Raw genomic sequence first — 22,262 nt, 5'->3', positions numbered from 1 at the left:
AAAGCATGAATAATTTGGATGAAGAACTTAAAGTTTGGCAGATCAATGAACGTTTTACTCTTACCTCTGGTGGGTTTTCTTTAAGCCTGTGTGATTTAATGGAACAGTACTGTCTAGAGAAGGAAGAGAAGTATCACTATGGCCAATAAACGTTCTTTTGGACCCACTATACGTTTACTAATTCTGTTTTGAAAAGTATTGAGAAAAAATTATAGAGTACACAATTGTTTATGAGCAATCCTCAATATCTTTGGTACAACCTTGCCGAAGATTTTGATGTAAAAAATGGATGGCTCATAAATGTACAACCAACTAAAGTACAACTTAGTAATAGCGAAATTCAATTTAGTGCAGTCGATTTATTCTTTATGGAAGAAGATGGTTCATGTTGGCGTGTTCAAAAAATATATGAGCCTTATTTTTATGTACTAAGTCCTTTTCCACAACTTGCACAATATGAAGATAATCCAAGAGTTCGACGAATTGAAAATGTTAACAAAATTGATGGAGAAAAAGGAGAAGTTTTAGGACATCGTTTACGATTTGCAAATGTTGATGATCTCAAAAAAGTACGTGATGAACTAAATCGTGAAAAGAATCTTCAACTCAGAGAATATGATGTACCATATTACGAAAGATTCTGTTTAGACTTTGACATTAGAGTAGGCCTTTGGTATAATGTTCGAAACATTAATGGTGAAATTGTTCTTGAACGTGATAATGAAAAACAAGCACCTCCACAACCACGAATTCTAGCATTTGATATAGAGTGTTCCAAAGAACCACTTATGTTTCCAAATCCAGAAACCGATCAAATCATGATGATTTCATACATGGTTGATGGGAAAGGATATCTAGTCACTAATAAGAATTGGTTTTCGAAAGACATTGAATCCTTTGAGTATTCACCACTTGAATATTATTGTGAGTTTACTGTTTGGAATTGTGATGATGAACAATCAATGCTTAATCGATGGTTAGAACATATCAAAGAAGTCAAACCCCATATTTTTGTTACGTTCAACGGGGATGCCTTTGATTGGCCTTTTGTTGAACGTCGTATGCAAATTAATGGCATTAGTATGTATGAAGAAATTGGGTTCCATCACACGAACGATAAGACGGTTGAATACCTATCGCACTATTCACCTCACCTTGATTGTTTCAAGTGGGTTAAGCGAGATTCATATTTACCCGCAGGTTCACATGGTTTAAAAGCTGTTACCAAAGCCAAGCTTCAATATAATCCACTTGAATTAGATCCAGAAGATATCTGTCCTTTAGGAGTTGAAGATCCACAACGTTTAGCAAATTATTCAGTTTCTGATGCATATGCGACATATTATTTATATATTAAGTACGTCCATCCATTTATTTTCTCATTAACAACTGTTTTGCCTGTGAATTCCGATGATTGTTTACGTCGTGGTACAGGTACATTATGTGAAGCACTTCTAATGGCGAGTGCATATCATGCGAACATATTCTTTCCGAACAAAAGTGGTGTTAACTCAATGAGTAAATGGAATGGACATATTTTACATTCCGAAAGTTATAGTGGTGGACGCGTTGAAGCATTAAGATCTGGAATTTATAGAGATGATATTGAAACGGATTTTGATCTTGATCCAGAACAATATCAAAATATTATTAATCGAGTTCCGAGTATTTTAGATTTTGTTTTAGATCATGACTTAAAGTTAAAGAAAGAAGACATCGAAAACTTTGATGAAGTTCAACAAAATATTATAACCGAACTTGAAAACATTAGAGATCATCCAAGGTTTAATGGTAAGCCCATTATAATTCATTTAGATGTAGGTGCAATGTATCCAAATATCATATTAACAAATCGTTTACAACCTACAGCTATAGTTAATGAATCGATTTGTTCTAAATGTCAATTTAAAGGTGATAAATGTCAACGTAAAATGACGTGGACTTGGCGTGGAGAATTCTTTCCAGCTACTGAAGCACAATCGAATGCAGTACTGAGACAACTTGAAGGAGAAAGTGTTAATGGAACTCCATGGCATGCATTAAGTGTTGAAGAACAAACCAAAAAGTTTAAAGAACGACTTACTGACTTTTGTAAGAAAATGTATCAAAAAACTAAAGTCACACAAGAAGAAGAAAGAACTTCAATTATATGTATGAAAGCTAATTCTTTTTATGTTGATACTGTTCGATCATTTCGAGATCGACGTTATGAATATAAAAACTTATTAAAGGTATGGAACAAAAAAAGAGATCAATCTAAAACACCTGCAGAACGTGAACAAGCCAAGAAAATGGTTGTGTTATATGACTCATTACAACTTGCACACAAAGCATTGTTGAATTCATTTTATGGTTATGTTATGAGAACTGGATCAAGATGGAGATCAATAGAAATGGCCGGAATTATAACACATACAGGTGCAACAATCATTAAGCAAACGCGCTATATAGTACAAGGACTTGGTAAAGGTTTAGAACTTGATACTGATGGAATATGGTCTGCATTTCCATCAATGTTTCCAATGACAAAAACATTTCAACTTAAGAATGGTCAACGAGCATCATTTTCATTTCCTTGTTCAATGTTAAATCATAATGTTGATAAAGGGTTTTCCAATTATCAATATCATGAATTAATTCCTGGTACAAATGAATATATTGTACGAAAAGAAAATTCGATTTTCTTTGAAATCGATGGGCCTTATCATGCAATGTTTTTACCAGCAGCTAAAGAAGAAAACAAAAAACTTAAGAAAAGATATGCTGTATTTAATAGTCATGGACATATTACAGAATTAAAAGGATTTGAAATTAAACGAAGAGGTGAATGGATCATGATCAAAATGTTACAAAACGATGCATTTATTTCATTTATGAAAGGGAATACTAATCAAGAAATATATCAAAATGTTGCTGAAGTATGTAAGCAATATTTAATGATCCTTAGAACTAAAGGTAGAACAATTGAAGATGATGAACTTTTAGGGTTATTAAGTGAATCATCTACAATGAGCAAAAATCTTGTTGCTTATGGTAATCGTAAATCTACTTCAATTACTACTGCACGTAGATTAGCAGAGATTTTAGGTGATGATATATTAACTAATACTGGATTAAAATGTGAATATATCATTTCAAGATTACCTACAACAGAATCCGTTGCATTACGTGCAATTCCTGTTATAATATTTCGAGATAATTCTCAAGAAAGAATTTTGTTCTTCTTAAGAAAATGGACAAATGATAGTACATTACAAACGACTGATTTTAGAGATATTATTGATTGGGATTATTATACAAATAGACTTTATTCAGCTTTACAAAAGATTTTAATTATCCCTTCAATGCTTCAAGGAATTACAATTAAAAACTTCGATGTTCCTCCTCCTGATTGGGTAATTAAGAGACAAAAAGAACAAAAATTAATGAAAGGTCAAACAAAACTTAACTTTGAAGCAGCAACTGAAAGACCAAAAATTATTCGTCAAAAAGCTATTAGAGATTATGATAAATTAACAGATTATCAAAAGAAACTTTTAATGATTAAAAAGAATTGGAGATTGAACCGATCAATTGCAATTGAAAATCGTGTTTCTACAACTTCATTTAATGAATGGCGTGTTATCGAAATTAGACCATCATCACAACCTGGAACAATTATAGCATTTATACAAGTCGCACCTAAAGTAATTAATCGAATCGAAATTGATGTGCCACGAATATTTTATATTAATTCTACATCTGAAGCAGCTGAAATCTTTCAACAACATATGAAAGATAAAGCTAAACAAGTTAAAATTAATTTACCACATTCATTTCCACCTGATGTTGTTACTAAATTTACAATGTCCGAATCTGAGTTTTTAACACATAAATCAATATTAACTTCATCATTTAGTAGTGCAGGAGTTTATGGTGTATATGAAACGAATGTACCACCAATCTTTAGAGCATTATGTAACTTAGGATTATCTATAAACCCATATAAGAAGAATAAATGGATATTACCTAATATAAAACAATCAAAAACATTACAATTACCAATTTTTGATGGAATCAACAAAATATTTATATATTCATGTTATTCGAAACGTAAAGGAATGATAGCAATGGTACCAATTTTATTAGATTCAGAAGTCACTGATGCAACAATTTTTATGTTTTATCCAGATCCGAATGATTTATCTACACCACCATTAAAGAATATTCAAGAAGCTGCATTACAACGTATTACAAATGATATTCCTATCGTTAAAATAGGAAATTATAATATAAAACATGTCCAAACTGTACGTGAATCAGCTCAATTACTTCAAAACACATTAAGTAAATTTGGACGTAATAATAATACAGTTATAATATTAAATTCTCATTTAACACTTGATCAACTTTTAACTTCATTGAAGGTTACTACATTACATAATTATCCTATAATTACTTTAGATTTCCCTGAAAGTGATGACTTTTATAATGAGTCTAATCAAAGATGGGACATCACGGTTTTTGAGAACTTTATTACCCGTTATTTACAATTCCAAATTGATCTCAGCCAACGATTAAATTACGCACAATTATTGAATATACCGATAGGCAATTTAAATGAAGACATTTGTATGAAAGCACTTGATATATTATTTGCACGAGAATTAATCCAAAATAATTATGCTTTATGGTATTCAGAATCATCCGAACCTGATATTGGAGGGTCATATTCTAATACATTAATATCTACGCCCGGTGATCCATTTTCATCATTATGTGAAAATAAAAAAGGTACATATATGTCACGATGTATCGAATATCGAGTATCACATTTATCTACATCAGCAATTATTGAATGTCAAACATTAATTGATCAATATTTACCACAACATATAACTCCATCATTTGAAGACTTTAATTCTAAGCCGTCATTAGATGCAATCACTATTACTGCTCCAGTATTTAATATATTATCTAATTTCTTATCTAAAATAGTCACCAAATGTCAAAATGAAAGTAATATATTATCATCATTAATCGGACATATTGGTACATGGTTAGGCTCATCAAGTTCTGTTTTTTATGATCCTGCATTACATTCTGTCTTTTATCATTTTCTAACAATTTTATTCAAACAAATGATATCACACTTTAATAGTTCTGATATTCCAGTGATCTTTGCTGATCAATCACGTCTCATATTAAATATTGGCGACTTCTCACCTGATCATGCATTCATTGAGCTAAAGAACAAACAATTATTAAGATGGATTGATTTCGAAGTTATTCATGACTATACGAAACTTGTATGGATTGATGAGTTTAATTATCAAGGAACTTTCGATACTGAACGTTATTTATCGACATGGAATATCTCCAAGTTTTTACCTGAGAAATATTCCGATTATTTAATCGAGTTCTTTAATGATTTGATGTTATTCGAAGTTCATCAACTTAAAGACTTCTTTAAATCAGCTTCAATGGCTTTATTTAAGATGGCTGATTCAGCTCGTTTAACTCCAACAATTATCGATAATAAACTTCGAAAGAAAACTTCATTACAAGTGAACGATTTCTTATTATTGATAAACACAATATTTTATGTAATCGATGGTTTAGGTGATGAAAAGATTCAACATCAAATTCAATCATTACGAAGAAATATTTTAACAATTCTAAATATCGGTGAATTTGATCAACGCGCAAAGTTTGATGATCCTTCGCTATCATTGACAATACCAAATGTTTTATGTCATCATTGTTTAAGCGTTAGAAATATCGACGTCTTAAGAGATGAAGATATATTAGAAGGAAATTGGCTCTGCATATTTTGTCAGCAGCCTTATGACGTGCGAATATTCGAAAGATGGATATTCGAAGAATTCTCAAGAAGATATCAGTTCTATATGACACAAGACTTAAGATGCGAAAAATGTAAAAAGGTACAAGGAAGAAAATTAATGTTAACTTGTGAAGACGGTGGAAAATTAAAGACTTCAGTGGCGAAGGATGAAATGTTGGAATTTATGAAAACTGTGGCAATAACTGCAAAATATCACGAATTTAAGAACTTGCTCGAAGTGATAGAAAAGTTCATTCAGTTATCAGAATAAATAAATAATATTAAATATTTGAATTTGTTTTCATTTTATTGAAATAAAGAATTTGGAATATGCTGATGCGCTTTATGATGTTTCACTGGTTCTAAATTGTTAATCTGAAAAATTAAACAAATTAAATACGATCACATTTCAAGTAAAATTCAAAAAATGGTAACATATGTTTAAAATTTTGTGAAAATAAATGTTTACGAATGTGTAAAAAATATGTTTTGCAAAACGAACGTTAAACAATATTGAAATGTAAAACAGTTTGCACCTTAAAAGAACCTCTGATATATAAAAAAAAATCATTTAAAAATGTGTCTTTAGTTAAGGTTTGTGTTGGTTTAAAAAATATTTCACAGTATTTCATTTTATTAAAGAATTTAAATATAATATTTAGTAAAATTGTGAGTATCCAGTTGGTTGAGGTGGAGCATTTTGTGAGTATACTTGATTATTTTTTAATGACATTGGTTGTGTTGAAACCGGTTCAGGAGGAGGTATACCAAAGTTGATCATTATTAAATGGATTAAAAGCAGGACATGAGTCAAGGTGTAAAATGATAACAAAGCAGCATTGTTAGAATTGGCATCAAAACAACCTTGCACAATTTCAGTTTTATGATATTTTTGTGCTGAGATGTAAATATTAGCACATCTTGTAGGATTAGTGTCCGAAAGAGAAACACCGTGGGTAACAATGGGACCAATGCTTATAACGGCTGTTATCCATGCAAAAACCTTGAATGCAACTTTGTTTGTGCAACAGCAATAAATAATTACAGATATTGAAGCAAAGATAATTTCTATTGGTACCATGATAATAAGGACGAACGGGCAAGCACTGTATGCATAATCAAAAACATCAGTTGAAGCCCAAATTCCTGAATAAAAAATTGACCACGTCAACCCTATAAAATAGAGGATAGACAAGAGTATAAGGATTAATTTTGATTTTGTAAATGTGCACACGATTTCGTTTTTCACCATTTTGTTGTTGACTGGACGGTTTTATATCGTGCTGAATGTAAACCGTTTACATTGAAATTTCGTGAAACAGCCGTTTAATAAAGAACGTTAAAAATATCAAATGTTTACATCTACCACTTTTTGTATCATTTCGATACCTTTTCTAACTCTATCAGCAATTGACTTTGCTTCGTCAATTCTTAATTCGGCTGAGTCAACAACTAATTGAAAATCAATTGATTCGGAATCTGAAATTTCTTGAATCAATTTTGTTTGGATTTCAATTGATCCATACCCAAAAATAACCATAATAATACAACAACATAATTGTAAATTATCAAGTGAATCCGGATTTTTCTCATCGACAATATCAAATAAAAATTCTGCAATTTGAACAATTCTCTCAACTTTCTCACATTCTTTCTCCTCAAACTTCCTCATAACTCTCATGAAATAAGTGGAATCGGTGTCAAGGATAGTAAGAAGTGAGTCTAATATCCCAACAATTGGAACACAGAATTTTTGGGATTTGACAATCATTTGATCATTAAGTGCACTAAAAAGCTTTTTGATGCCGCCGCCTTCGATAAATTGTTCACAACAAGCTTTTGATGCAGAAAGAACAGACTCAACAGATCTGATTGCTAAAAGAGCAACAGATGAATGTGGTGTCCAACAGTTAAGAAGAATATCAATTGCACGAAGTTCTACGAGCTTTTCATTACCGATTTCATCGAGACCAATTAATATGACAGAATTAAATGCGTTGTGCGCAGCTTCAATTTCGCTCGCTGATTTGGGATTTTGAAGATTGGCACAAAAACGAACCAAAAGATTGACAAGACCAATGTCAATTTTGGAAATGAACGATGGCTGAATTTGGAGAAGGATGGCTAAAGTTTCTGTGGCTGCAAGAACGTTCTCATCAAAGTCATCTCTGATAAACTGTTTTTCGATGAGGCTAAGAACTTCAGTGTCTTGTAATAAATGTGTGGCATAATCTGGAGCATCTTCACATCCATCCAGAATCGTGGCAATGAGATTGAAAGTTCCATATAGGAGTTGGGCGTCTGGTTGGACTTCAATAAAATTGACCGTAACACAACGAGAAATTGCAATTTCAAGATAATTACCTCGCTTAACAATTGGGATCGAGTTTGTGTTTTCGCATACATCTGTAAGAATTGAAATGAAGAGAGAAGAAATTTCTGTGTTTGGGCATTGAATTAATGCTGAAAATTTTTGAGTTACAGGAGATTCAAATAGTACCTCATTAAACCCATCAATGCCTTCGCATTCTTGAAGTTTTGTAAGTAAATTAATAATGTTTCTTTCTGATCTTGAAATCATTTCATTATTTTGTTGAGGGATGTTTTCTATTTTTTGTACTTCCTTTAACAACGAATTACACGTATATTTTAAATCATCTTCTGTAACGAGAATTGGCTCCTCTTCAATTTCTTCAATTTCTCTAAGCGCCATTTAAATTGTATGTTAACGGTCTTTTATTTTGACAAAGTTTGTTTAGATTAGCCTAAAAAATGTATAACAATAACAATCCTTTCGCTGACCTCAAGATGATTTTAAATATATTTTGTAAGTTCTTGACAAATAGGACGGAAATAGAAAGTCTTTTCACAGAAGATTGTGAAATAACAATTACTGATCGAAAATGTGGAAGGCAAGATGCTTCAAATTATTTGATCCAACAAGGAAAAGAACTTCAAATTTTGAATTTCTCATATTTAAATCTTTTGCCAACAAAAACATTGGTGAATGGCACTTGTTTATTTGGAAATAAGTTGTCTGCTTTCACAATTGTATTTCAACATTCTAACTCACAAATATTAGTAAGCAATTTCATGATTATCTAAACTTTTTATTTAGAATATATTTATTTTCAATGACTTATTGATAATAAGTTATTTTTTTCTTTTGTTATTTTTTACCCAAAAATTCATTTCAACATAAGCAAAGCATTCCTTTAAAAGGTTTTTAATTATAATTTTGTTATGATCAATTTCTTATAAAACATACTATGAATGAGTGAAATATTTCTTTAAAAAATTAGTGTTATTCATTTATAATTATTATCAAATATAAAAAAAGTATTTTTTTTAACATATTATATATTTGGTTCTTAAATCAATAATATATTGATGCAGAAAATCATCAACAAATGTTGGATAGGATGTTTAAAAAAAGAAAAGGAATATATACAAGAGAAGGCTTTTATTAAAACATAATCGATCTTGATCATTTATCATTATAATTTATTTAATAAAATCATACTTTTACTGAATTACGATTTAATTTAAACATTCTATTACATTTCTATATATAAATTAAATAATCTATTAAAAATATCAAAATACATTTAATTTCGAACATATTAAATAAGTAATTTTATTTATATTTAAATATAACTCACCAAAATTATAAACCTAAGTTCATTTAATCAATCACAATTTGTTCGAATATTATGCAATTTATAAAAGGGAAAAAAAAATTTTAATTATATTCCAATTACAAAAAGGGAATTTTAACAATATCACATCATTTATGAAATAACACAAATAATAAATTTATTATTCACAACAATTATTTTCTAAAGAACAAAATTCATTTGATAAGTTTTGTTTTTATTAATAGTTAATACTTTTCAATTTATTTCACTTTCACTTTTACCTTTTGCCTGCGCACACGCGCCTCAATTTCCATCACCAATTGCTTTATGTTGCTCAAATAAATCGATTCCTTTTTCGCCGGGAGCATTCTCAGTATTCCCTTTTGCCTATCTATCACAGCGTTCAACTCATTACCAAGGATCAAATCGATGCAAATATCGAAACATTCGTTCGGCTCTGAGCTCAAAGTCTTTGCCATATAAACGATTTCGACCTCATCGAACGAGCAACAGAAGTTCACAATTGCACATCTCAACACAAATTTCCTAATCTCATCAAAAATTTGGTGATATATTTCACCATCCAAAACTTTCTCTGCTGATTCGAGCTTATCGTTGAACAGGACTATATCTCTTTTCTCGTACGCTTCCGCTAATTGGTACAACGGCGCCACGACCGGATGCGTACAGAAGCATTGCACTTCCGGCGCGATGAAGAAGTCGCATTCCTTCTGCGCCCACATGCACGCCAACGCGCAGTACGGCAGCACTTGCACTTGCGAGGTACCGCCGCACTCGTTGAAGCAGCGGAACGATTCGTTAAATTTATTATAGGCTTCGGAGGGATTATGTGAGCGAAGGAGTATAATTCCTTCGATTTTGTTGATGACTCCGTTCTGTCGTGTGTTTAATGTCGTGCGTGGAATCTGTGAGGCTTCGTTGTAGATGGATATGATCTCGTCTTCGTTGTGATGCAAATCGCAAAATTCGATTTTCAAAATGAGCATTCGCATGACAATGGAACACATCGCTTCGTCAGTATAATCCGGTGGGAATGGACACAGCTGCTCGATTTCGTCCAGGTATTCTTGCGCGACGGGGTAGTCTTGGTTTTGCATGATGACTTCGCATTGGCGTAATTTGAAGTCGAGGAAAAGTTTAAGCATGTTAATGCGATCAATATGATCAGTACAATACTTCAGAAATTGAAGAAGTTTGGTCTCGTTGGAGAGGAAGTTTTGGAGGATTTGTCGAAGTGTTCGCTCTAATTTTCGTGGTGAAAGTTCTTCATGGGAATAAAGTTCAAAAAGATCATTCATGGATTGAAGAGTACCATCAATGTCGCCAAGAGATGATAAACATATAGAAGCACGGCAAATTGACTTCATTCGAAGATTTTCTGGGGCATCAAGATTTTGATAGATTTGATAAAAAACATCAATGGAATAATTGTCATCAATACCAATAGAACTCTTGGCACTAAGATAAAGATTCTCTGGAGAATCAGCACCATCTTGATATTCTTCATTACCTTCACCTCCTACTTCATCATATCCTTCTTGGGGAAAATCTTCACCATCCTCATTACCGTCGCCATCACCGTCAAAAAAAACTTCTTCGTCTTCTTCTTCGGACATGTTTTTTTAGCAAGTAAAATTACCCTTTAAATGACGATAAGGGTAAATAAATCAAGATGAATAAATAATTCACCTTTTTATTTTTGTCATAGATAATTTGATCTGTTGTATTAACGCTATTAATAATATGAGGTGGTGAACGTTGAACAGTATTAATGAATTTAAATCACTTTGAGTTTCTCTTGACGAAATTGTGAATTGAAATTATAAATTATACAAAATAATTTGGAACAATATTTGAGCTAAAATATAAAAAGCAACGGGAAAACATTGATATCCTTTAATTTTGTATTACTTCTGGTTATGAAGATTTTATCAGTTGAGTGGATAAAATACGTTAAAAACATATGAGAACAACAGAAAAACGCTTTGGAACAACAACAGCAAGAAAATTTGACTCAATAATTAGTACTGAAAGAGTTACTGAGTATGACAAAATGGCACGCAATTTAAATCCTGCACCTTACAGGAATGATATGATTAAACATTACGACGAATTAGCAAGACTTAATAGAAAACATCATGATTTGAATTACCCGCTGCCAGCAAATGCTCGAACATATGGAAAGACTAAAAAAAGAACAAAACCAAGTTATCTAACATCTAGATTATTAAATTCATCAGACAGAAATACAAAATCTCCATACACAAGTACAACAACAGTACGTCAGCCTCCACAGGTGAGACTTAAAGATCATATACTTAAAAAAGCAATGAGTGGATCTTTCCCAGAAAAAGAAAAAATCATTGCTTTAGTGGCTAAATCTCTCGCGAGTCATGGAATGGAAAAGGAATCAATTCTTCTTGCTCTTGCTGATGTTCAACTTAATCCTGTAATTAATCAGGAAACAAGTGAAATCGAAATCATTCTCAATCTATAAATGTTTATGTACTTTCTTTTATCTTCTTCGCACTAGATCTAAACCCTCAACATTTAATTTCTTCATTTTTGTATGCAGGTATTATCATATACTAATGGATAACTTTTGAAAATTTAACACCAATTCCTTTTTGACCTGTTCTTATTTCATTTTTATTAATAAAATTCATAGTGCTGATTTCAATACAATTTTTTTGACAAAGCTTAAAAAAACCTAATGCAACAATTCAGTAACATCATTCTAACCAAAAATCATACGTATGTCTCACGTGGTTTTATTTTGATCAAGCTTGATTCAGTCATAAAAAATTTGTTTATGTTGTAATAAAAAGATTTTTGAATTATCCGCAGTTTTTCATTGTACGTTAAAATAATTATACAAAAATTTTACAACCAAAACCTCTTACAAGAAACACTATATATAACATATTTAGAAAATTATTTACATAGTAACAGAATATTATATTTTATGTTGGGAATATGTTTATATTTAATGTAAGCTATCTCAAATAAATTTCAAGATATTTTCATTTTTTTATTTCATCGTTTTGACACTTTTTTAATATTGCATGGATTCGTTTTTGTCTACCTGCGGATCTTGGATAGAATTCAAAGCAATATTAGCAAATTCGTCAGAATCGCTTAATGTTGGTATTGCACTTGCAGAAGATTCACTTTTCAAAGCCTTTCTATATTTCAAGAAAGATAATGTCATTGCATGTTTTCCAATCAATACATATGTTTTATCTGTATTAAACGAGACAAAAATTAGAATTACATTTTCCAATTACGGTCATATTGCTTTAGATTTATTATTTCCGAATCTTACTTGCTCAGATCTTATCAATTCCCAGATTAATGTATGCAGGTCCATAACTAAAGTTGAAAAAGATAATTTTGAATCCTACAATCAATCTTTTTTGAATAAATATGGACACAAGTCACCAAATGAAAATATAATACATACTGAAGCAGTTCCTTTCTTTCCTCTTGGTCTATTTGCAGGTGCACGTGATACATGGATACGTAGAACAAATTTACAAAATTTTCATTTCTATACAGAATTGGCAGATTTCCCAGTTTTTATGGTTACATGGAATGTTGCCCAAAGGCCTCCAGAATCGGATACCTTTGAATCTGCTAAACATATATTTACTCATAATGCCAAAATTGTTGCAATTGTATTACAAGAAATAGACTTTTCGATTCATGCTGTAGTTTTTGGTGATTCTGAGCTTTGTCAAAAATGGGGCGAAGTATTTGATCAAGCTGATGAGAATCACTTATATGAAAAAATCTTTGAAGAATCACTCGGTGGAGTTTACCTACGCATTGTTAAACTTAAAGATATCACAGAAACAATCAAATGTGAGACCCATCGCTCTGTTCGTTTGGGTGTAAATGGGTTTGGTGCCAACAAAAGTGCCGTTCTATCGTACATCTCAATTAACGGCAACACGACGATAGCGTTTATCGGCTGTCATTTAACTCCTCACAATGAAAATTATCAAAAACGAAATTCAGAAGTCAATATATTATTAGAAGAAGTCTCTAAAACACCATACGATTATTCGGTGTTTTTTGGCGATTTAAATTATCGCATTGATATTCCATCTGAAGAAGTTGTTAGACTTATTGAAAATAATAACATCGATGAACTCTTCAAAAACGAACAACTTCTTCAATATAAAGCAGAGAACAAAGAATTTTCTTCATATTATGAAGAACAAATCACATTTCCTCCGACATATAAATTTTTAGAACATTGTAACAATTATAACATAACACGAATCCCTTCATACACTGACCGAATATTAGTACACTGTTCTCATCCTCGTCTTTCTGTTGGCAATTTTGATAAGCCTGTTTTCGAAACAGATATTTTACGACTTTCCGATGTTAAAACGAAATTCGAAACTGAATCGAATTTCTCCACAAATGAAATCGAAAAGAATTTCCCAACGCAACCAAAATGCACTGAATACATTTCATACCCCGATAATATGTTCAGTGATCATAGACCTGTTTCCGCTTTATATCTTTTCCCTGTCCCTTATGTCATCAAGGAAAAACAAGAAGCGTTTAACGAAATTCGGATGAAAAAGTTGAATGAAATTACAAAGCTTTCTTTCCCTAAGTGCACTGCGGAGCCAAATTCATTCGGAATTACAAACGGATGCAAAGAAGTGCTCATAACAAATGTCTCGTGCGCAATCGCAAGTTGGGAGGTGTCCTTCGTGCCGGAGAACGTCGCGCTGGAGCCAACAAGAGGAATGATAATGCCCGGAGGTGTGTGCGCGCTCAAGGTGATGTGCAATAACGAATTGGACGGAATACAGTTCGCAATGCTGAAGATAGAGAACGGAGCACCAGTGACATTCGAGTTCTGGACCGAGAAAGAAACAAACGAGAACGAAAGCAAAGAAAAGAAAGAAGAAGATAATAACAAAGAAAAAGATGAAAAGGAAGAAAACAATGAAAACGAAAATAACGAAGTAATCAAAGAAAGCGAACTTGAAGAAAAAGATAAAGAAGAAGACAAAAGTGAAGTGAAGCAAGAAAACAAAGAAAACGAAAACAACGAAGGAATCAAAGAAAGCGAAGTCAAAGAAACGGATAAAGAAGAAGACAAAAGTAAAGCAAAAGAAGAAAACGAAACAAATGAAAATAACCAAATAACGAAAGAAAACGACGAAGACAAAGGAAAAGTCGAAAATGGCGCAAAGGAAGAAAACGAAACAAATGAAAATAATGAAGAAAGCGAAGAAAAAGACAAAAGCGAAGCAAAAGAAGAAAACGAAACAAATGAAAGCGACGAAGACAAAACAGAAAAAGGAGCGAAGGAAGACAACGGCAGCAATGCGAAAGATGCCAACGAAGCCGAATAACGAATTAGGTTTAAAATTCCTTTGTATTATAAAGATTTATTTATTTATCACAATGGAATCGCATTAATTATTCCATTTTCATTCATTTGTTTGTTGCCACGCATATACTTTGCCGTAACGTTTAATTGGAACTTTTGTCCGTTTTCGTTCAACAAGTAAACAATTTGAACCATCGGAACATTTCCAATTTTCGAAACGTTTTTTCTGTCCGCATTTGTTACATTCATTTTATACCCATAAGAAACAGCATATTCAACTTCGAAATTTGTTAATGTCATGTCGCTCTTCGAATAATACACAAGTTGAAGTGCAACTTGTCGTTGGTCATTTGGATTAACTTTCGATTGTCCGTAAATCACAAAATTATTTCCTTCATAAAGTAATGTCAAACCATTTAATTTAGATGGTATTTCTTGCTTAGGCTGAGTTTGTAATGTCAATAGATCATTTTGTTGAGTATTAAAATCATTATCTAATATTGATAATAATAAATCATCAACATGATTTGAATTATCATTATTTCCTTTGTTATCTTCAACTATTAATAATGGGTTTTGTTCACTTGTTTCAGTCGTATTATCATTTAAAGGTGCAAAAAAGCCTTCACATTGTTCGGGGTGCCCCAGTAATTTGGTCATTTCACCTGCTCTCTGTTGAACTTCGAGATTATTGTTCTGCATCAAGTACTTGAGGACCTCTGTGGTGTCTTGGATACAATTAAAACGAACAGAGAGCTTAGACATGGATGTTATTATGTACATTATGGTCTCAGGTTTGGTTTGTGGTAATGAAATTATTTTCTTGAAAATTTGAAGTTCACCATTATCATTGGTGGCGAATTCTCCAATAATAAAGGCTGCAACTTGAACAAGTGATTGGTTTTCACTAAAGTTACTAAGAGATGCACTAAGTTTTTCAACAGAATATTGTTGGAGATCAGGATTATTCGAAATTAACTCACAAAATGATGTAATGATTTCAGTGGATATGTAGTTTCCACTTTCAATTAACATTTGATGAATGATGTCGAAATTCCATTCTTTGGATTTCGCATACTTTTGTGTGGCTGTATAAATCCTTGAAATCATATCAGTCCTAAAATCAGAGTCCGCAAGTTTAACATAGGCTAAGATTTCTGGGATAAGTGATTCTGCATTACTCTCATCAATCAAAGCTGTTATTACGTCAAGTGCACGTCTCCTAATCGAAGGGTCTTGATGGTCAAGACATTTAACAACTTGTGCCTTGTATCTTTGTAAGGCTTGTGTATCAACATTATTTGCATCAACAACAAATTTTTTGTTTTGAAGAATACGTGCAAAAGCAGACAAAGAAGAATAAATTACACTAGGGTTATTTGTCTTAAAAAGACGGCCAATTTGATTAAAAGCAAGTGCTCGAAGTGATGGATTATTTGAAACGGTTATAACGGTTTCGACGGCTTCGTAAAGTATTGAACGTCCAATGTTTTTTTTTGTTACTGTGCTTGAAATAATGGTTTGAAGTAATTCATCAAGTTCTTGAGAACTTTTCTTAAGTGCACCAAGTGCCTTTAAGCAATTAATTTGCATGAAAGGATCATTAAATGTTTCAAATTTAAATTCTTTTCCTAATCTAGAATTAGTAAGACCTTTAAGGATTTTGGTAAATGGACCAGAAAACTGTTTCCAAATCCCTGCAAGCTTTGGACAATTATTAATTAGGATGAGAACAAGATTGATTCCGGAGTTAACAACCCCATGATTACTGTTGTTAAGAAGGGGTTGAACTGAGTTCTTGAACCCATCTGATAAATCAGGATTTGTACGAACAATATTAGCTGCAGCCATCCCAGCAAATTTCATGATACGTGCTATTGGGGAATTAAACAACCGCTGAACAGAAGAGCTAACAGCTCTACAAATGTCTCTAGAACCATTGTTTGCAATATATGATAATGCAAGACATTGAATATTTATATCCTGACTATTCAAATCATTGGTAATTATTTGCGTGGTAAGCATTGAAATCTCACTTTCTGGGTCTAAAAGAATTGAAGCACCAATATAGCCAATAGATTTATAACTAAATCTTTCACTAGCCATTAAATTAATGGTTTCCATCTGTCCCCAAGATGTGTCTTGATTCATAAGATTAAGAAAAATTAGCTTAGCAACAATAGTTGGCCTAAAATCAGGATCTAACTTTCTTAAGTATGAACGAATTTCTGCTTTCTCTGTTGAAATAATAAACTTTTCTTCTTCAGGAGATTCAAGTAATCGAACTGATGAGACAAAATCGTATAAAGACTTCGTCATTTTTGGCTTTGGTGTACGTTAACACAAAAATTTGAATTTATTTTGATCACCGGCAGATAACGATAAGAACAGTTTAATTTTGCTTTACTTAAGTACAATCAAAAATGAAAAGAAGTTTTTGTTTGTATTCGTCTTTTACTTCTCCAATATTTTCCAAAAGATTTTTTTTAAATTCGTGTAGGTCTAACTTCAAATAAAATACTCCAATAACATCAACAGCAATTTTAAGTAAACCATTATTTTGACTTTTACTTGTTACATTTAATATTTTATATAATAAATTAGCTGCTAATGTTTCATTACCTTTAAACCTATCAAAATGAGGAAAAACAATTTGTAAGAAAAACAATAAATTTTTTTCATTACATACATAAGATTGAAAATTACGAACTAAACTTTTAAGTATTTTTAAAGGCATTAATTTAAAGAATATTCTTCCAATATTAATACTAATTTGACAATATCTACTGTTTAACAATTTCCTCAAATATTCCATTTCAATATCAATATGTAATTGTGAAGCGATTTTCGCAAAAGAAATCAAATTTTCTTCTCTATTTTTCCAAAAAGATTTTATGTCATTTAAAGGACTTAATAAATGATTTGCAATTTGTTTAGCAGATAAAGAAGAAAGAGAAATCGAACAATGACAAAATGCATTTACATGTAAATATATTGATTGATATTCACAATTAATACAATCAGGGTTTTGAATCAAAGCAAATTCTTTAGTACTTAATAAGTTTCCAATTCGATAAAACATTTTATCATTTTCTAAAACATAATATTCATCAGCATATGGAAGTTGAGTTATCATATTATTTAAACAATCAGCGATTTCATTTGTTATTAAATGTCTATATAAAGTGGTGAAAGAAATAATCCAATGAAGTGGTGCTGAATCTTCAACTAAAACAGGAATCATTGTTTGTATTAGTTTAAAAGCAAGATCAGGGAAATGAAATGTTAAAAGTCGACCAACTAATGATTGACTTATTGGTAATGCATAATCACAAGGTCTTAATATGAATTTACTTGGGCCATCTTCAGTATGATATAAATTTTCCAAAAGAATACAAATTTGACCTACTATGAAGTCAGCGTATTCTAAATTAGTAAAAGGTTTAGTCATTGAAAACAATTTAAAGATTATTGGTGATATATCATTATTACTATTAAAATATGCATTTGATCTAATTGATGAGTTGATTCTAATTTGAGAAAATTCGGAGATAAATGTAATTGATTCTTTATTTAAACTTGATTTATCACAATTTATAGAATCGATAAAGATTAATGAGTTTTGTTGTGATATTTGGATTCCAAATTTATGAATAATTCCTTCGGCAATTTTCATTATTTTATTATATTGTTCAAATGAATCGATATATAACATATTAAATATTGCTTCAATAATTTCTACTAATATAAAAATATCGCCTGATTTATTAATTATGTCTTCGATTTGTTGTGAAAACTTTGGTTGCTCACATTGAAATAATTTCGATATTAGTAAATGTGCGCTTTTATATGACTCTGGATGTTGTGTTGCTAAAATACAAAAACTACAAATTCGATTATTAGTTGGATGATTAAGTATAACATGAATTAAATGTGAAAATACACCTCTTATGGTTAAATCAATTAAATTAAAATCTTTAATAGAACAATCGAAAAATTTTTGGGCTAATTGATCAGAAAACTCAGTAGATAAAACAGAAAAAACAGTTTTAACAAAATGACAAAAATTCGGTGTGAACATTCGAGTTTCAGCACAATCGCCTAAAGTTCTTTGTAATGAAAATGTTATACATCTTAATAATAATATTCCCATACCAGAAACATGTAATGGACCTAATTTTCTTTCATGAGCTACACTTAACACGGCTTTCATTTTATTATATAAAGAAGATGATGATAAATGAATATATGAAAGTAATTCATTATCATCATTTTTATTATATGTTAAATTATCTTCATTAACATTAGTTGATAAAAAATAATTAGATAAAATTGTTGGTATTTGCTTAACAAAAGAATCTAATTCATTTGATGATGATAACTCAATCATTTGAAACGAATTTTTTGGGTTTGTTTCTATTGGAGTTAACATATTAAATAAATACATTGTTATCGGAATATTATTAATCATTGATAATATTAAAAAAGGAGATAAGAATGGACTTGTTTGCATAAAGTCACAAAGTAAATTTCCATCGATTTGATTTGTTAAAGTAAACGCATTTATATATAAAAATACATTTGAAAACGCAAAAAGTAATTCTTCTTGTGTTGCGTTTCGTTCTTTGTTTAGTTCATTTAAAATATCAATGATTGCTTTTGTTAATAATATTCTTGTGTTTTTACGCTCAGTTAATTGCGTAAAAACAGTAACAGGCACATGATTAATAATTAATCTTTTAAAATGTCTAATACATGCTGCTTGAAATGTTGTATCATAATCAATTTGAAATAAGTTTTCGATGTCAAAATTAAATGTTTGAGTTATAAATTGATATGAATTTCCTGACGTTATAAAATCATCATATATTATAGTTGTAAATATATTATCTCTAAAATAAAATAGTGTTGAATCAATATCTCTATATAAATTATATAAAATCCATTTTGGTTCTTTAATTTTAATTGTTAACTTGTTTACTTCTTTTATAAAAATTATCGACGGAATTTTTTGATATAAAATTCCTAATAAATATAACGCTGATCGAATGTTTTTATTTTGCTGACATTTATCACAGAGCCATTGTCGAAGATAATGAAAACATGAAAATAATACAGTGGTTGGGGAATTCTTTAGGTCTTCTTTAATCGATGTTAATGTGCCTTCATTATTGTTTAAAAATTTTGAGATTTTATGAAGTGTGGTATTTGATATTTCGAGTTGATGAAACATTAGAGATTTTTTGTAAGGAATTAAATTTTATTTTATTTTATCAAAATTTGTATGAAATGTTAAAAAATTGACGAAATAAAAATAAAAGTCGTAAAAAAAATGTTGCAAAAAGTCAAATTATCCTAAACTAATTTTACATGAATCTACATGTGATTGGTAAGTTTTGCTGTATATGTATTATTTTTATTATTTTAATCAATCTGATTTCTTGATAATCAAAAACAAAAAAATGCTTTTTCCCTTGTTTTAACCAAGACCAAGATAAACTAATAAATGAATCTATGAGTGTTTACCATTAGGTTAGATCTAAATCTATTGTGTTTTATAATTATTGGTCACATTCATATGATTTTGACATTTTTTAATTTTGGCTATAAGTTGCTGTTTTTGACTTAAAATAGTTGGAAATTAAAGTGTGTATGTAAAAATATAATTATTTGTAAATAAAATAAAAATACTTATAAAATAATATATCACGATTTATCAAATAAATTCCAAAATTTTGTAAAACTTAAAATGGTGTAATTTAAATTCGATAAATCAATTGAAAACTCTCGTTCTTTGGGTGGATTTCGCGTTTCGATTGAAGAAAATTTTCTTCTCAAAATTTTTGGCTGAGCAAAAATGAAACTTAAAGCACTCCAAAGACTTCTTGAAGGATTTGAAGGACCTCCAAAGCCAAATATTGAACTCGAACAATATCCTACACCTCCAAGACTTGCAGCTGAAGTTATATTCAATGCATCAAATCTTTATGATGATATAGAAGGAAAAGTTGTAGCAGACCTTGGGTGTGGTTGTGGTATCTTATCTATTGCTGCATTATGTATGGGAGCTGCTGAAGTTCATGCCTTTGATATTGATCCATTAAGTATTGAAGCTGCTAAACGAAATCTCGATCTTCTTAAATTTGACGAAGAACCAAAAATTATTTTTCATGAAGAAGATGTCACAAAAATAACAGATATACAAGTTGATACAGTTATCATGAATCCTCCCTTTGGAACACGAAATAAAGGAGTTGACATACAATTCCTTCAAGTAGCCTCTAATATTTCAACTGGTGGTATTTATTCATTTCATAAAACATCTACAAGACATCATGTATTAGATATTGCAGCACCAAAATTAGGAATCAAAGGCGAAGTAATGATGGAAGTCGACTTTGATTTAAAAAAACTATACAAGTTCCATAAGCAGAACATAAAAGCTATTCAAGTTGATGTTTATCATTTTATACATTTATCAAAATAAAGTTTAATATATTTTATATGTTTTTATTTCCTGTAATTTTTGTATATATGCATTATATCATAATATTTAATTTGATCTTAAGAAATTTATTTGAACTTATTTCATTAATTACTAATAAGAAATTTTAAAATTACTTCAACGAAACGCAAAAATACATAAATCATTTAAAACGATTGGTCGGGCAATCGTTACGCATTCAAATTTCTATAATGAATTAATTCAATTTAACAGAAATTTCTTTTGTTGAAGAACTTCAGCAAAATCACTTCATTTTTATTGATGAAAGTTGCTGTTGTTGGTGCCACTGGTTTCATTGGTGCAAAGATATTCGAAGAATCTGTATTAAGAGGTTATGATACAGTTGCAATTAGTAGGAATCCACCAAAACAATTTCCAAATGGAAAGTGTTCACATATTGCTGCTGATGTTTTTAATTTGCAAAAACTTGAAGAAGCATTGAAAGGTGTTGAAATTGTTATTCATGCTTACTGTCCACCAAAGGATTCAACATTTGAAAAAATGGAAGAACTTCAAGTTAATGCTACAAAGAACATAATTGAAGCCGCTAAAAAAGTTGGAGCACGTCGTCTTCTTGCTGTCGGTGGTGCAGGAACACTTATTACTAATGGAGCGCGTAATATGGACTCATCAGGCTTTCCACCTGAATATATGCCACTTGCAAATGCTACTGCAAAACTTCTTTCTCTTGTGTTGGAACAAAAAGATGTCCCAGGAACTGTATTGTGTCCATCAATGGAAATTTATCCAGGTGAGAAACAAGGAAAATTTAGATTAAGCGGTGATGAAACAATATTTAATGAAAAAGGTGAAAGCAAAATATCAAATTCTGATTATGCAGTTGCAATGGTTGATGAAATTGCAAATGGTAATTATATTGGAAAACGTTTCACAGTTGGTTACTAAACAACC

At 30.7% G+C, this 22,262-nt stretch overlaps 8 protein-coding genes across 8 annotated transcripts; 5 read left to right on the top strand and 3 right to left on the bottom strand.

Moving 5' to 3' along the window:
• Positions 1-230: 230 nt before the first annotated feature.
• On the top strand, positions 231-6,095 carry GO595_006441 (DNA polymerase epsilon catalytic subunit A; the record flags this gene model as incomplete). The annotated part of the gene is made up of 2 exons (XM_067919794.1): positions 231-3,847; positions 3,902-6,095. 2 exons carry the CDS (start codon positions 231-233, stop codon positions 6,093-6,095), a joined length of 5,811 nt encoding a protein of 1,936 aa, XP_067773319.1.
• A 1,077-nt stretch (positions 6,096-7,172) lies between these two features.
• On the bottom strand, positions 7,173-8,537 carry GO595_006440 (DUF1716-domain-containing protein; the record flags this gene model as incomplete). Its single annotated transcript, XM_067919793.1, has 1 exon — positions 7,173-8,537. One exon carries the CDS (start codon positions 8,535-8,537, stop codon positions 7,173-7,175), a length of 1,365 nt encoding a protein of 454 aa, XP_067773318.1.
• A 1,185-nt stretch (positions 8,538-9,722) lies between these two features.
• GO595_006439 (COP9/signalosome complex subunit Csn2) lies at positions 9,723-11,099 on the bottom strand (the record flags this gene model as incomplete). The annotated part of the gene is made up of 1 exon (XM_067919792.1): positions 9,723-11,099. The coding sequence occupies one exon, from the start codon at positions 11,097-11,099 to the stop codon at positions 9,723-9,725; it is 1,377 nt and encodes a 458-aa protein (XP_067773317.1).
• A 347-nt stretch (positions 11,100-11,446) lies between these two features.
• Positions 11,447-11,980, top strand: GO595_006438 (uncharacterized protein; the record flags this gene model as incomplete). The annotated part of the gene is made up of 1 exon (XM_067919791.1): positions 11,447-11,980. One exon carries the CDS (start codon positions 11,447-11,449, stop codon positions 11,978-11,980), a length of 534 nt encoding a protein of 177 aa, XP_067773316.1.
• Positions 11,981-12,548: 568 nt separating this feature from the next.
• Positions 12,549-14,867, top strand: GO595_006437 (Endonuclease/Exonuclease/phosphatase family protein; the record flags this gene model as incomplete). The annotated part of the gene is made up of 1 exon (XM_067919790.1): positions 12,549-14,867. The coding sequence occupies one exon, from the start codon at positions 12,549-12,551 to the stop codon at positions 14,865-14,867; it is 2,319 nt and encodes a 772-aa protein (XP_067773315.1).
• Positions 14,868-14,914: 47 nt separating this feature from the next.
• Positions 14,915-17,164, bottom strand: GO595_006436 (Adaptin N terminal region family protein; the record flags this gene model as incomplete). The annotated part of the gene is made up of 1 exon (XM_067919789.1): positions 14,915-17,164. The coding sequence occupies one exon, from the start codon at positions 17,162-17,164 to the stop codon at positions 14,915-14,917; it is 2,250 nt and encodes a 749-aa protein (XP_067773314.1).
• Positions 17,165-20,702: 3,538 nt separating this feature from the next.
• GO595_006435 (methyltransferase-like protein 5) lies at positions 20,703-21,332 on the top strand (the record flags this gene model as incomplete). The annotated part of the gene is made up of 1 exon (XM_067919788.1): positions 20,703-21,332. One exon carries the CDS (start codon positions 20,703-20,705, stop codon positions 21,330-21,332), a length of 630 nt encoding a protein of 209 aa, XP_067773313.1.
• Positions 21,333-21,611: 279 nt separating this feature from the next.
• Positions 21,612-22,256, top strand: GO595_006434 (NAD(P)-dependent oxidoreductase; the record flags this gene model as incomplete). The annotated part of the gene is made up of 1 exon (XM_067919787.1): positions 21,612-22,256. One exon carries the CDS (start codon positions 21,612-21,614, stop codon positions 22,254-22,256), a length of 645 nt encoding a protein of 214 aa, XP_067773312.1.
• Between the last annotated feature and the right edge of the window lie 6 nt (positions 22,257-22,262).

The sequence above is a fragment of the Histomonas meleagridis genome, assembly GCF_020186115.1.
Source record: "Histomonas meleagridis strain 2922-C6/04-10x chromosome Unknown contig_44, whole genome shotgun sequence".
Lineage (NCBI taxonomy): Eukaryota > Parabasalia > Tritrichomonadida > Dientamoebidae > Histomonas > Histomonas meleagridis.
This window is presented reverse-complemented; position numbering and strand designations above follow the sequence as displayed.